Raw genomic sequence first — 14,119 nt, forward strand, 5'->3', positions numbered from 1 at the left:
TCTGTTCGGTTACTGATTCTGAGTGATTTGCAGAATGAAGAGATAACGAATATTATGCATGCTATTCATGATTATCTCCAAAATTCTCCTCTTGTACAAAGACCCTTGGTTGCCACACTGTTGTTGAACATAGATTTGCTGGTAAGCTTGTTGGATTTAATAGTATATTCTAAATGTTGATTCTTTTTTTTCATATTATTATTCCGATTGTTTACTCATTTTTTCTCTCAATCATTTGTTTTGTTTTCATTTATTAATATCGGAGTAAGTCTGTTTCAAGACTGAGATGAACATGTACTGCAGATAGATCCTCAAAAATATGGCTTATACAGACAGCAGGCTGTTGATGCCATTACAGAAGCACTGGATAGCAGCTTAATCAATGAGGGGGTTCAAGAAAAATGTTGCAAAGCGCTACTTATCCTTGGAGGACGTTTTTCTTTGTCTGGGAAGTTATTGACAGAGGACTGGATTCTGAAGGTAGCTGGGTTCAAAGATGGCAGTCACGCAAATTCTATCGTAAAAGAAGCGGATTTAGATATTGGTGACAGTACTCTATCAGTAAGTTTCATCTCTAAGTTCCATTCACCATTATTTCTCCTTTGTTCCATTATATTCATATGGGACTGGTGTAATTGTCCATTCTTCTATAATAACCAGGAAGATGAAGAACAAGCCATTGCGAAGTGGTTGCGGAATTTGTCGGTGTTACTAGTTGGAAGCGGCAACAAGTCATTTTTAGAGGCTATTTCTAACTGTTTAGCCATGGGAAACAGGGATTTGGTGACTGCCTGCCTAGCAACTGTAGCGTGGTTGACCAGTATATTACCGTCGCCAACTGATGATACCGAGTTGCAGCAGACCTTATGCACTCTTATCTCCCAGCTCAAACAAAGCCTTGAAAGTGGTGCACAAGTTCAACATAAGATTATTGCTTCGATGTCTTTGCTGAACTTAAGTAAAATTGCAGGTTAGCAGCTACTCTTTACTACGTTCCTTAATATATCTAACCATCGTTTTCAAACCAGAGGAATCAGCTTACGGAAAATATAAGTGGTTCAGATTTGAAACAATGAAGTTCGAGTTATGGTTTAAACAATAAAATGACCATCTCCCTTATGTATTGCAGAATACAGGGTCATGCTAATGACAATTGCAGAAGAGATGGTGGGTCCTCTAAGAAGCCTTGCTGATGTAACATGGACAGCAAAGGAGCTATATGGCATAATTTCTTCTACTACAGACCTCTAAATTTCAGGAAGAAGATGATGCTCTGTTGCTTCACAGTTTTAAAGTTTTGAATATATTTATATTTGCTAAATGTCATATACTGCTGTAAACATGTAGAAAAAGTTTTTTAGTTTTCTAATTGATTCTTAGAACTATTTATAGAAATTTCATAACATATAAGGGAAAATACTGTGACGTTGTCAAAAAGAAGTAATGTCTTTAGTTGTTCTGCTGAACTGTAGACTCTCGTTTTTGAGCAATAATGGATGGATAGTCGCCAGCAGGAAAGTTAGATTAGGTATGCAAGGAAAAAACACCAAACATAAGAAATAAGGGGAAAAAGAAAACTAGAAAACTGAGACTTCAAGCTACCATTGCATTCGGCAAAAACAAAAACTCATAGTACAGCAAAATAAACAGAAAAGGGTTTTTACCTAACATAAAGCATGAGGAAATCATATTCCAGATTTGCGTAGTTCTTCTGCTCCATGTGCAAAATGACACCTATCACCAAAAGTGCAGGATCCTTTGGAAAAGTTCTCACAAAGCTTAGTCTTGAAGTTGTTCGCCGAACCCGAGCCACCCATAGTAGGATTCTTCTTGCTAATTCCAGACGATGAACTAACATTTAGAATGAGTTCCCTAACCATTGCACTAGCTTGATTGATCTGATCAAATGTTCCCTCCAGCTCAATGTTCTTTGAACTAGGATCTGACCCGTCGTCTCTTATGGAAAACTTAGCTCCTGTAACACGACAAATATGCTTTGAGTTCACACCATTTTTACCAATGATAGCTCCAGCAAGGGATGCATCAATGCTGATCTTGGCAGTGGCAGATGCTCCAAAGCTGGCTGCAGCACCAAGACCCTGTGAGGGTGGCTCCATCCTACCAGCCATCCTTCCTGGCATAGATCCCATAGTACGAGGATCTTCATAAGTAGGACCAGTTGGCTTGCCAAGCTCCCACTCCCCATGGGCAAAATGGCATTTGTCACCGTACTTGCAACCTTCAGGGCTGCAGAATTTGTTGCACAAACGGGTTTTCACGGATGGAGGAGATGAGCCATCGGGGAAGGATGGTGGGACTGCTGTATTTCTGGAAGCGGTAGGAAGAGCTGGGTTGCTACCAAGCATCTGAGACACCACTTTGATGCCACCAGGAACATAGTGCAAGAAATGACAGCTCTCACCAAACGGGCATCCAGAAGTGCTGTGAACAAAACTCATGTATCAGGCTAACATCAATGAAATACAATTTTACTAATGGTATAATATTAAGTATCAGTTATTATATATATAAACACAGTGAAATTTCATAAAATTATGAATTGATCAAGGCTCTTCAAGCATTTGTAAACTCATGCAATACTAAGAAATAGTTCTGATTTATAAAGGGTTACTGCTTTTAGCATTCAGGAATAGCAAAAAATAGCAATCTTATGTATCATTAAATCATTGAGTAACAAGTACCAGAACATGCCACAGCCCTTTATAATTACCCAGAACCAATCAAATCAATAATCCCATTAATTTATAGCAACTTCAGAAAAAAAATCATAATTTTGAGACTTCAATCTAGTGGTTATTTCCTCCCCCAACTAAGTTGTAAAACTGGCGAGTCTGATAGGAGAAAAATTTTCAAGATCAGGCAGCCAACAATTGTAACAATGATAGCTATAACAATAATAATAGCATAACCAAATGTTATCCTCGAAATTTTAGAAGTACCCTTTTCACCAATTCACCTCAACATTTTGTTGATCACCTTTTCTTCTCTTGTGTGGTAGCAGGGGAGTTGTGGACTAAATTCCTTAGGCTATGGGAAATTTCTTGTAACATCCCAAACTAGGGGTTAGTGGCTAAATTATAAAGTTTAAGAATTTGATGAATTAAGTAGAAGAATGGAATAATTCGATGATTTATTTGGAAATAATTCCTAAAAGTTGTTAGTAATTATTAAAGTAGATGAAGGGCAAAATGGTCATTGAACAAAGATAATATTAAATATTAATAAATGGGTATTATAATATATGAGAGGTATGATTGAAGAGATAAGTTTTAGACTTATCTTCTTCATCTTCATCTTCTCTCAAACGTGAAGAGCCAGCTTGCAAAGGTGAGTTTCTTTGTTAGTTGGTTATTTGCTAAATTTATGGTTGGGTTTTGATCATTAGATAATAACTAAGCTTAAGGAAAGCTTAGGTTATCTTAAGATTGAAAGATAAAGAAGTTATGAAAGATTAAAGAAAATGGGTTTTTAAAGGAAATTTTGGAAAAGAGTTAATAAGAGATTTTTAAGATGGAATTTGACTTGTCATCAAGAAGAATAAGAGATTTATGAAGTTAGAAAAGATTTATAACAAATTTGAAAGTTTAGTAAGATTCTTAATTTTAAGAATCTTGATGAAATATGGAAGATAAATATGATTTATATGGACATAAGTTGGTTTCAATAATGATAGTTGAGTTTAAAGTCATAATAGGGGATTAAAATAGAAGAATTGAATGAAGAATTGATGAATTTCGGGATTGAAATGCAATTTCTGGACAAGGTGCATCGATGCACATTCATAAGTGCATCGATGCATTCCTTTAAAAGAAGAACATCGAATGCCTTTGATGCATCGATGCATAGATAATGCATCGATGCATCCTTTTAAAATAAAAACATCGAATGCATTTTATGCACCGATGCACAAGTAGTGCATCGATGCATACCTTCATTGAAAGAAGAAATGGGCTTTTCTCTTAGCCTAAGAAGTAATATATCAATTGGAATATTGATATGAATCTGTGTATTGTTATGTAGAGATAGAAAGTGATCCGTTTCAGGACAATTGAGGAATTAGAATCGAATCAAAGCAAAGCTAAGGTGAGTACAATTTATTTTGTACTTATTTTATTGAATTAACATTGGCTTGTGATGAGCCAGTAATGGAGTTACTATGGTAAGAAGTAACTTCTAAATTGTTATGTGATTACCATGTATGCATTAATTCATAGAAATAGATGGATGCTATGTTATATGATTTATATGCTTAACTGAAAATGCAACATATGATATATGTTATTTGACATGACATGCATGGTTACATGAAAGAAAGCTATGTGACTACATGTATATGTGAAAGAAGCTATAAGCTTATATGCACATGTGATATACGTGATATGAATTACATGAAATGATTTACATGAATACATGTATATATATAATACATGTGATATGATATGAGATATATGGTTACACATACATGTGATATGTGACAGAAGAGAAAGAACAAGTGATACGAAATGTATAAATAAATGCCCATAGTATATGATACGAGAGCTATAGGTATAGTTGGCATGCCAAGAGTCGAGGGTTTTACCTATGTCTTTCGAGACATATGGACAGTATACCTATGTTCTAAGGAACATATGGACAGTTTACCTAGGTTCTTTGGGACCTATGGACAGTTGCCGAGGTTCTTTATGACCTCTGGATAGTTACCGGGGTCTGTGTGACCTCTGGATAGGTCTTTCGGGACATTTATACGAGCTGTGGTGACAGCATTAGTGCACAACCTCAATGTACTCACATACCTCTATTCTCAATAATATACATGGGCAATGAAATTGAAAGACAAATGAAAGTGAAAGTGATAAAAGAAGGTAAGTTGCATGTGTGCATGACCTGATTGTATATTGTTATCATACCATAGATTCATGCATATTGATATGTAGTGATTCAATGAAATGAATGCACATACATGAATTATATGTGTTATATGATGAGTATATGGTAAGTGGAAAGGATTATTGATAGTGTTTGTATATGTATGTCTTTTATTTATATGAAATGATATATGGTTATATTATATGTTTTATATGTCTCACTAAGTCTATGACTTAGCGTGTAAGTGATTTACACGTAGGTACCAAGAACGAGAAGTGAAAGAATAGAAGTGGCAAAGACAGTATCACTACTAAAAGATCAGATCAGAAGTATTTGACAAAGTATGTATTTGGTTATGTATAAAGTGTTGGCATGTAATAAGTCATTAAGTACGAGCACTCTGATCAAGTCTGTATTTTGTTTTAAATAAAGTTTTAAATTTCCCGGGATTTTTCTTAAGAGTCAAGATTTGAAAAGTCAATGTGACACGTCGGACTCGTATCCGGGTCGGGTACGGGTTGGGGGTGTTACATTTCTACTGCTCTACCTAAGGACCCCATTTCATTTCTGTGCTCTTGGTCGTTTTTAAGGAAGAATTCGTGTATTTGGAAGTTCATCCCGGGGGTCGTTCTTTGGTCAATATGGAAGGTTCGGAATTTGGTTGTATTCGAAAATGGGAAGGTCGACAATTCTGCTCTGTTCTTTTTCACCAGATTCAGATTGGCTAAATGGTTTTTAGCTAAATACTCTTTGGTTCGTATCAACTCGGACAATCTAGTTGGAGATCCTAAGCTTGCGGATAAGGTTCAGTATTCTCATTTCCCTGACAAGGCTAATTGTTAGACTCCACCGCCACCACATATGTTCAAACTTAACGTTGATGGGGCGGTAAGAGGGGATAGGTTGCAAGGAGGTATAGGTGGTATTTTGAAAGATTCTACCCCTGATACATTAGCCATATTCTCAACATCGGTAGGGCCTGGAACTCCTATTTTGGCAGAGCTGAAAGCTATTAAGGAAGGCATTATGTTTTTCTTCTCATCGGACTGGGCTAACAAAGGGAGACTAATAATTGAAAGTGACTGTAAAACAGCAGTGGATTGGATTTCTAAACAGATCTTTGCACCTGCTTTTTTCAGTTCGATGGTGGAGAAAATTGGGGCATCTATTTTGGCTAAGGATATTGTTCTGAGATTGATTCCTAGGAGTTGCAATATGGAAGCTGATAAGTTAGCTAAGGAGGGGATTGGTTGATTGCTTTAGGAATATTGTGGATTTGTTTTGTGCTGTTTTCCTGGCTGCGTGTAGGGTGTAAGTCTTCAGTAGCGATGCTAGACCGGGTTTGGCCAGCCAGAGTAGAGGTCATTGTAGAGTTGTACAGGGTTGTGTCGGTAGTTTATTTCGTTTTTGGTTATTTTGGGATAGCCCCTTGGATGTATCTTATGTAATTTTTTATGGTTAATATAATATAAAGGCACTCTTTTCCCTCTTCCGCTGGTAGGAGCTTCTTTACAAGCTCCTTCAATCAAGAAGGGGGTTTTTAATGAGGCCTTCAATTGGTCATGGAGTGTCGTCGAGTATGGTTAGTTTGCGAGGGTGTTCCTTTTCACGCATGGAATTGGGATACTTTCAAGAACATTGCTGATAAGTGGGGTTTATTACTAGCTATCGACGAAAGTTGTCAGTCTCCATCATCCTTTGATCGGGCAAAAATTCAAGTCCTCACAAAGGCTGATGCAAGAATTGATGCGATGGTGGAATTGAAGGTTGCTGACAACTTCTTCAAGGTCATGGTGCATGAGATAGAACCTTCATTCAAACCAAACTCTTGGGCTCCTGAAGAAGACGAGTCTCATTAGATCTTGTCTCTTCAATTGTGGTTGTTTTAGTCTATATGGTTGTAGGTGTTGCTTTTAATTTGTATTATGTTCTGTTTTATTCCTACTACTGGTGGTGTAATTAGAAGTAAGGTGATTTGACTGTGGCTTTGGATGAGGTCATATGAGGTTAAGGTGTTTGTTGTAATGGTGTACATCACCATGAGAGGATATTCTGTGGTATCTTTTGTATCGGGTATTTTATCAATAAAATTTGAGGTACTCTTTTCTTCCTTCCAATGTTCGTTAACATACCTTTAGTATGTGAACGAATACGAAGGGAGTTTTTAATGAGACCTCCAACTTCTATCAAAAAAAAAATGAGGCCTTCAATTCCTATAAAAAAAAACTCCATGATGTATATGTGAAAATTTCAACCACAGAATACTAAATGACCTAGAGAAATCAAGATGCATTCTTACTTTCCCTCCAAGAGAGATAAAAATCTATCCAGAATCAAATAACTGCACACAAACCAGATTAATATCATCACAGATTATCAATTTATGTACGAAAAGGAAATTTTAGGTATTGATTATGATGTGCATACTGGGAAATATTAGAATTGACAAAGCTAATGATTTTACAAGAGAGAAAGTTAAAAGATGTATATATAGTCGCAACTCAAGTACAATGGGGAAAAATCCCTTATCCCTTGAACCTTCCATTGTGAACTTGACTTAAATAGAAATTTTGCACAGACACATAAGAATGCAATGAGGAAATAAAAGCACTAGATAAACACGGAACTCAACCAGTGAATAATATCCAAAAGCATATTCTTAGAATCTAGAGCTTATTTAAAGAGGGAAAAAACAGAAACCAAGATTGGAAAAGAACACTAACAGTTTATAAAATAATCTATACATAGATTATTTATTAATCAAGTAAATGGATTTGGGGGGTGGGGTACTCTAAAATTACACAATATTCAACAGAAATTTAATAACAATATTCGACAAGAAAATCCTCAAAAATATATACTACTTAAATAAAGAACATTTCTCAAACAATGAATCAGGGGGCAACCTCCAAATATTTAATTCAAAAGCAGCAGCATTGATTTCATGAAACTTGATTGTGTTATACATTATGTCTAAAAAAAATTATAATGCATGTAATCTTGCATCTGAATGAAGAACCCTAAAATGCACCACAACAGATACATTGTAATGAAAATTTAGGCTTACCCTTCAGCACTCTGTTCCCACTATCTATGAAAATAGACTACGCTATACCATACTTCAGTAATCATTAGATTCGGCATATCACTTCTTTTATTGAAAAAGATTATTGTATGCTATAATATGGAAAGGTGTCGAGAATATCTAAATTAAATATTAGATAGAATCAGTTTTAATTAGATAGAATCAGTTTTTATTCTATTAGTTATTAGATAGGATCATTTTTAATTAGATAGAATCAGTTTTTTATTCTTTTAGTTATTAGATAGGATCATTTTTAATTAGATAGAATCTTTTTTATTCTGTTGCTAATTTTATGCATCTTTTTATGTAAAGTTGTTACATTGTAAACTCTATTTAAGTCAGCCATATTCAGCAGATCTCTCACATTACTAAATGTCCTACATGTCCCAAAGCTCTCTTGCAATCTCATCTCTGTTAATCGTATTATTCATGATTGCAAATGCATTGCTACAATAACATTTGCTGGATTTGAATTTCAGGACCCTTGTTAGGGGAAGATGATTGGCAATGCTAAGGAGGTTGATGGACTCTATCACTTGGTCACGGACAATCCTTCAGATAAACAAGTTCAGAAACCGAGATGCTTTACTACCTTGTCTTGTGAGAATGAAATAATGTTGTGGCATTATAGGTTAGGCCATCCTAGTTTTAATTACTTGAAATATTTGTTTCCAAATCTTTTCAAAAAAAAGGACGGTTTTTCTTTTCAGTGTGAAGCTTGTGAATTGGCAAAACATCATAGATCTGTTTATCCATCTTTAAAGTATATTCCATCAAAACCTTTTTCTCTTGTGCATAGTGATATTTGGGGCCCTTCACGAGTAAAAACAGCCTCAGGATCTAGATGGTTCATCACATTCATTGATGATCACACTAGAGTCACGTGGATTTATTTACTAAAAGAAAAATCCGAGGCAGCAAGTGTTTTCAAAAATTTTCACTCACTGATCAATACTCAGTTTCAAGCAAATATTCAAGTTCTTAGAACCGATAATGGTCGAGAATATTTTAATGCAATCTTAGGTGATTTTTTGAAACAAAAAGGAATTATTCATCACAGTTCTTGCGTTGATACTCCCCAACAAAATGGAGTTGCTGAAAGAAAAAATAGGCATTTTTTAGAGGTGACTAGGGCTTTACTGTTTGCTATGAATGTTCCTAATCGTTTTTGGAATGAAGCACTCTTAACAGCGTCTTATTTGATAAATCGAATGCCTACAAGAGTTCTTAATTATATTACTCCTTTGCAAGCTCTAAAGAATATGTTTCCTGAAAATAGATCTTTCACTGATTTAACACCTAAAATTTTTGGTTGCATTGCTTTTGTTCATATACACGGCCAAAATAGAGGAAAACTCGATCCCCGAGCACATAAATGCATATTTCTAGGTTTTTCACCAACACAAAAAGGGTATAAATGCTTTGATCCTAAATCTGGGAAGTATTATGTGAGTATGGATGTCACGTTTTTTGAAAAACAACCTTTTTTTGACAAAAACTCTCTTCCGGGGGTGAATGACTCTGAAATGAGTTTTTGGGAACAAACATTCTTGCCAAAATCGGTTGTAAATAGCTCAGTGGAACCAATTCATATTTCCGTAACTAATCCTAGGATTTCACAACCTATAAATTCACAACCTCGTGAGACTCAGGTAGAAGCCAACTTGGAACCACCTACTGAACTTCGTGTTTATTCTAGACGGATGACCCGACCAAGTAATGTTCCACCGGCCCCCAAGGTATGCCAACCATCGGACTCGACTATGGTCCAAGGTACGACTTCTCTTTCTCCTATTTCTTCTCCAAATTTAGAGCCTTCTACAGAATTCTTTGAACCCATAGCCTTGCGCAAAGGTGTTAGATCATGTACCACAAAACATCCAATATCCAATTTCTTATCTTATAATAAACTCTCTCCAGATTTCAAAGCTTTTTCCACTAGGATTATGGATGATGCACTACCTAAGTCGATACATGAAGCTCTAGAAGTTCCGAGATGGAGAGAGGCAGTTTTTGAGGAGTTAAAGGCCCTGAAGAAGAATGACACGTGGGATCTAACTCCTTTACCTGAGGGGAAACGATCTGTAGGCAGCAAGTGGGTGTTCACCATCAAATACCATGCAGATGGCTCGATCGAGAGATACAAGGCAAGACTCGTAGCACGAGGCTTCACTCAGACATACGGCCTTGACTACGAGGAGACCTTCGCACCTGTGGCCAAACTAAACACCGTACGTGTCCTACTCTCACTAGCCGCCAATCTGGATTGGACTCTCAGACAGTTTGATGTGAAGAATGCGTTCCTAAACGGTGAGCTAGAGGAAGAGGTGTTTATGGAAGTTCCTCCAGGCTTTGATGAATTGAAGAAGGATGGCAGGGTCTGCAAGCTAAAGAAATCCATTTATGGATTGAAACAATCTCCGAGAGCCTGGTTCGAGAGATTCACGAGAGCTGTGAAACAACATGGTTACACTCAGGCCCAGTCTGATCATACTATGTTCTACAAACACAATAATGGTAAAATTGCTATTTTAATTGTGTATGTAGATGACATTGTTATGACAGGAGATGACACAGTAGAGTTGGAGTCGTTGAAGAACTTCTTATCCAACCAGTTTGAAGTCAAGGATCTAGGACAACTCAAATATTTCCTTGGAATGGAGGTGGCTAGATCCTCAAAAGGTATAATTATCTCGCAAAGGAAATATGTCCTCGATATCTTGAAAGAGACCGGATTACTCGGATGTAAACCAGTGGCGACTCCTATTGATCCGAATCAAAAGCTCGAAAAAGAAGATGGTGTTGAGCCTGTGGACAAGAATCGGTATCAGAAGCTGGTGGGGAAACTGATTTATTTGGCTCATACGAGACCAGATATTGCATTTGCTGTGAGCTTGGTTAGTCAGTTTATGCATTGTCCCTCAGAAAAACACTCCAAGGCTGTTTACCGGATTCTTCATTACTTGAAAGGGAGTCCTGGTAAAGGAATCATGTTTTCGAAGAATGGAAGTCGAAGAGTGGAGATCTTCACTGATGCTGATTGGGGCGGAAGTTCTACAGACAGAAGATCTACTACCGGTTATTGCTCCTTTGTCTGGAGCAACTTAGTTACTTGGGGGAGCAAGAAGCAACCAGTTGTCTCTAGAAGCAGTGCGGAGGCCGAGTTCAGAGCCATGGCGCAAGGAGTATGTGAGTTGTTATGGCTTAGGAGGATCTTGGAGGAGCTGAAGGTTGAAAGAGATAAACCGATGAAGTTGTATTGCGACAACAAATCGGCAATCAGTATTGCTCAGAATCCTGTACAGCATGACAGGACCAAACATGTCGAAATAGATCGACATTTCATCAAGGAGAGGCTGGAAAATGGCGATATCTGCATACCGTTTGTTCCATCATCAGAGCAGCTCGTCGATGTTCTCACCAAGGGACTGTTTACTACGATGTTCGAAGGATTTCTGTCCAAGCTGGGAATGATCGATATCTATTCTCCAGCTTGAGGGGGGGTGTCGAGAATATCTAAATTAAATATTAGATAGGATCAGTTTTAATTAGATAGAATCAGTTTTTATTCTATTAGTTATTAGATAGGATCATTTTTAATTAGATAGGATCATTTTTAATTAGATAGAATCAGTTTTTTATTCTATTAGTTATTAGATAGGATCATTTTTAATTAGATAGAATCTTTTTTATTCTGTTGCTAATTTTATGCATCTTTTTATGTAAAGTTGTTATATTGTAAACTCTATTTAAGTCAGCCATATTCAGCAGAAATAAACACGATTTATTCGGAACAAGTTTTTTTCGTCTTTAAAAGGTTTTACATCCTGCAAGTTTGCATTCTGCTAGCATATAGGCCATGAAGTAGTTAATCAAAGAATATTTCCAAGAAATCAATCATTTCTGTTCCATAGTCTTTCAATCAAAATTAGGGGTAAGAATATTACCTGTATCACCATTTTAAATGATCAATTAATTAGTCATAATCACATAAATCTTGCTCCGGGAGGTTGTTCTCTAAGAAAATTTTACTAGCAAATTATAAAAATTATAAATAGATGGAACTGCAGTTGGCTATTTATTTTAGATAGGTTAAGATTTGAACCTGAAAAACTTCGTGCATGGCTTCGATTTGCTTCCTATACCAGTTGGAATGGACTCCATTTCTGTTGCAGAACATTAATTAATTTATCTCAGTTTCACTTTAAGTGTTATTGATTTTGGAACTTAACAAGGTATTCAATACCATTTCTTATCCGGACTACAAAAGAAAATATGCACTTTATTAGATATGAATAACTGGTTTACATCATTTTTATAATAATTTAATCACCAATGTTACAAACAAATTGACTAGTGGGCTGACAGTTTGGTAATTACACCCAGTAAAAGACTTGTAAAATTGTTCTGTACGTTAGAGCAATACTCCTTTAAATGAGAAAATAGTGAGAAAAATATATTTAAACATCATGATTTATTTTTGGTTTCCTAGCATAAATAAAAGAATCATGTGTCTCTAGCGTAAGTTGATCTCCCTAGTCCCTTTCCATGGTTTTCTGGATGAAAAATCAGATTTAAGTAAAATATCTATATGATTCAGAAGGCATTCCCAAACTTCTACAACAATCAACTGTCAACATGAAAGAAAATTTGCCAAATTTTAACATACAAAGATAAGAAAATTTGCCAAATTTTAACATACAAAGATATAAATGAAAAATCAAACTCTAACAAATACAATAATACAACAGAGAAAAATATAACACGTAATTTACAGCCAAAGGAGGCTATCATTTCTAATCATGCAAGAAAAGCTTATCTGGAATGGAAAAAAGGAGTAATGGACTGCATATTCAATATTGCACTACATAATAGAACTCCGCAGGAATAAATGAGGAAGGAACATCCATCACCATCACCGATACACACTTTTCTATGCAACTACAGCCCAGACACTAAATAACATAAAAAAAAAGTAAAAAAATAAAAAACAAATGAAGGATCACATGCAAAGTTCAAACCCACTATTGTTAATGCTCAGCAAATCCAAACTAAGTAAAATAGGGCGAAATAGGGCAGACACAAACATTTACGGATGATACCTACACATACATCTGCAATGGATGCAAAATGTCCACAAGCTGGTTAAACTAGTTGTCACTGTCCATTTAACAGTAAATAAGAAAGTATACATAAATTCATTAAGCTAACATATATTGTTTAATGGAAACATGAGATCAATTAACCCATTTGTAGAGCAATATAAACCCCATGTTTGAAGAAAGAATAACAGCCCCAAATCTCAATATATATATATATGCTTGCTTGTATGGTATTATCTTAATTCCTTTAAAACTCAATGTAGCAAGCATATAAACCTTGCCGTGGTCTAGAGCTCCACAGCTTTTTGTGTGTGTTTGAATGGGGGCAGAACTCAAGGAAAATTTAACTCAAAATGTTCCTTTTACTTTTTCTTTTCTATCCCTCGTAACCAAGCTTCTATTTTGAATTCATATTAAACTTGAGTATACTTCATTCAATTTAAATTCATCTCTACACATTCCCAGATGACAATGCTTATATCCATGTACTAAAACTATAAATAATACTCAAATTTCCATTGGTGCTTTCCCAGCAACCAAACACTCTTAGACATCACTACACAAAATTCGAAGCTTTCCACTTTTTCAGTACTTCGGCGAACAACACAAAGAAAGCAAAAGAAGTTGGAGCCTGAGAAACCATCGTTTTCATCTCAAATACACAACAAACGAACTTGTACAAACATTAAAAAAAATTATATATACAAATAGCTGAACATTTACATATATATAGATATATATGTAAAAGCAAGTTGAAAGTTCGCACCTTGCCTGAATTTCTTGAAGCCTCCATTGCCATTCTCTGGTCTCCCTCTTTTGCGTCCACCGGCACCAAACTCCATAGGACCAAGAACGAGGTCCGAGGAAAAAGAAAATGGAAACAAATAAATGGAATCCTAGGAGAGAGAATGTGTAATTAGGGTTCGAAGTAGAAGGGAAAGGAGTGAAGGAGGGAAATAACGGAAAAGGGAAAAATTGAAAAATTAGGGTTATGTGCAGTTGGTTTTTCCCTTCTTGTGTTCAAAGCTTAGGTGCAGTTGATGTG

General features: G+C 35.9%; 2 protein-coding genes across 3 annotated transcripts; one reads left to right on the forward strand and one right to left on the reverse strand.

Annotated features, from left to right (window-relative positions):
• The first annotated feature begins 24 nt into the window (after window positions 1-24).
• Window positions 25-1,340, forward strand: LOC120182579 (putative E3 ubiquitin-protein ligase LIN-1). 2 transcript variants are annotated; one of them, XM_039187511.1, is made up of 4 exons: window positions 25-141; window positions 304-561; window positions 661-970; window positions 1,130-1,340. In XM_039187511.1, exons 1-4 carry the CDS (start codon window positions 55-57, stop codon window positions 1,249-1,251), a joined length of 777 nt encoding a protein of 258 aa, XP_039043442.1. In that variant the 5' UTR covers window positions 25-54; the 3' UTR covers window positions 1,252-1,340. The 2 variants fall into 2 exon arrangements, with proteins under 2 accessions (XP_039043442.1, XP_039043441.1); XM_039187510.1 differs by having other exon boundaries at window positions 304-970.
• A 235-nt stretch (window positions 1,341-1,575) lies between these two features.
• LOC120182599 (zinc finger CCCH domain-containing protein 14-like) lies at window positions 1,576-14,083 on the reverse strand. Its single transcript, XM_039187528.1, has 3 exons — window positions 13,841-14,083; window positions 12,078-12,138; window positions 1,576-2,442 (listed from the first exon to the last, which is right to left on the reverse strand). Exons 1-3 carry the CDS (start codon window positions 13,914-13,916, stop codon window positions 1,686-1,688), a joined length of 894 nt encoding a protein of 297 aa, XP_039043459.1. The 5' UTR covers window positions 13,917-14,083; the 3' UTR covers window positions 1,576-1,685.
• Between the last annotated feature and the right edge of the window lie 36 nt (window positions 14,084-14,119).

This window comes from Hibiscus syriacus, unplaced genomic scaffold, assembly GCF_006381635.1.
Source record: "Hibiscus syriacus cultivar Baekdansim isolate YM2019G1 unplaced genomic scaffold, ASM638163v2 tig00112688_pilon, whole genome shotgun sequence".
Taxonomy (NCBI): Eukaryota; Viridiplantae; Streptophyta; class Magnoliopsida; order Malvales; family Malvaceae; genus Hibiscus; species Hibiscus syriacus.

What these genes read in the sequence shown, in the direction of transcription:
- LOC120182579 (XM_039187510.1), top strand. Translation starts at nt 55, where the DNA reads ATGCATGCTATTCATGATTATCTCCAAAATTCTCCTCTTGTACAAAGA. An exon ending in TGTTGAACATAGATTTGCTG is followed by an intron (nt 142 to 303) that starts GTAAGCTTGTTG and finishes CATGTACTGCAG; the next exon opens with ATAGATCCTCAAAAATATGG. An exon ending in GAACTTAAGTAAAATTGCAG is followed by an intron (nt 971 to 1,129) that starts GTTAGCAGCTAC and finishes TATGTATTGCAG; the next exon opens with AATACAGGGTCATGCTAATG.
- LOC120182599 (XM_039187528.1), bottom strand. Translation starts at nt 13,916, where the DNA reads ATGGAGTTTGGTGCCGGTGGACGCAAAAGAGGGAGACCAGAGAATGGC. An exon ending in CTTCAAGAAATTCAGGCAAG is followed by an intron (nt 12,139 to 13,840) that starts GTGCGAACTTTC and finishes GTTCTGCAACAG; the next exon opens with AAATGGAGTCCATTCCAACT. An exon ending in CCATGCACGAAGTTTTTCAG is followed by an intron (nt 2,443 to 12,077) that starts GTTCAAATCTTA and finishes TTTTGTTCACAG; the next exon opens with CACTTCTGGATGCCCGTTTG.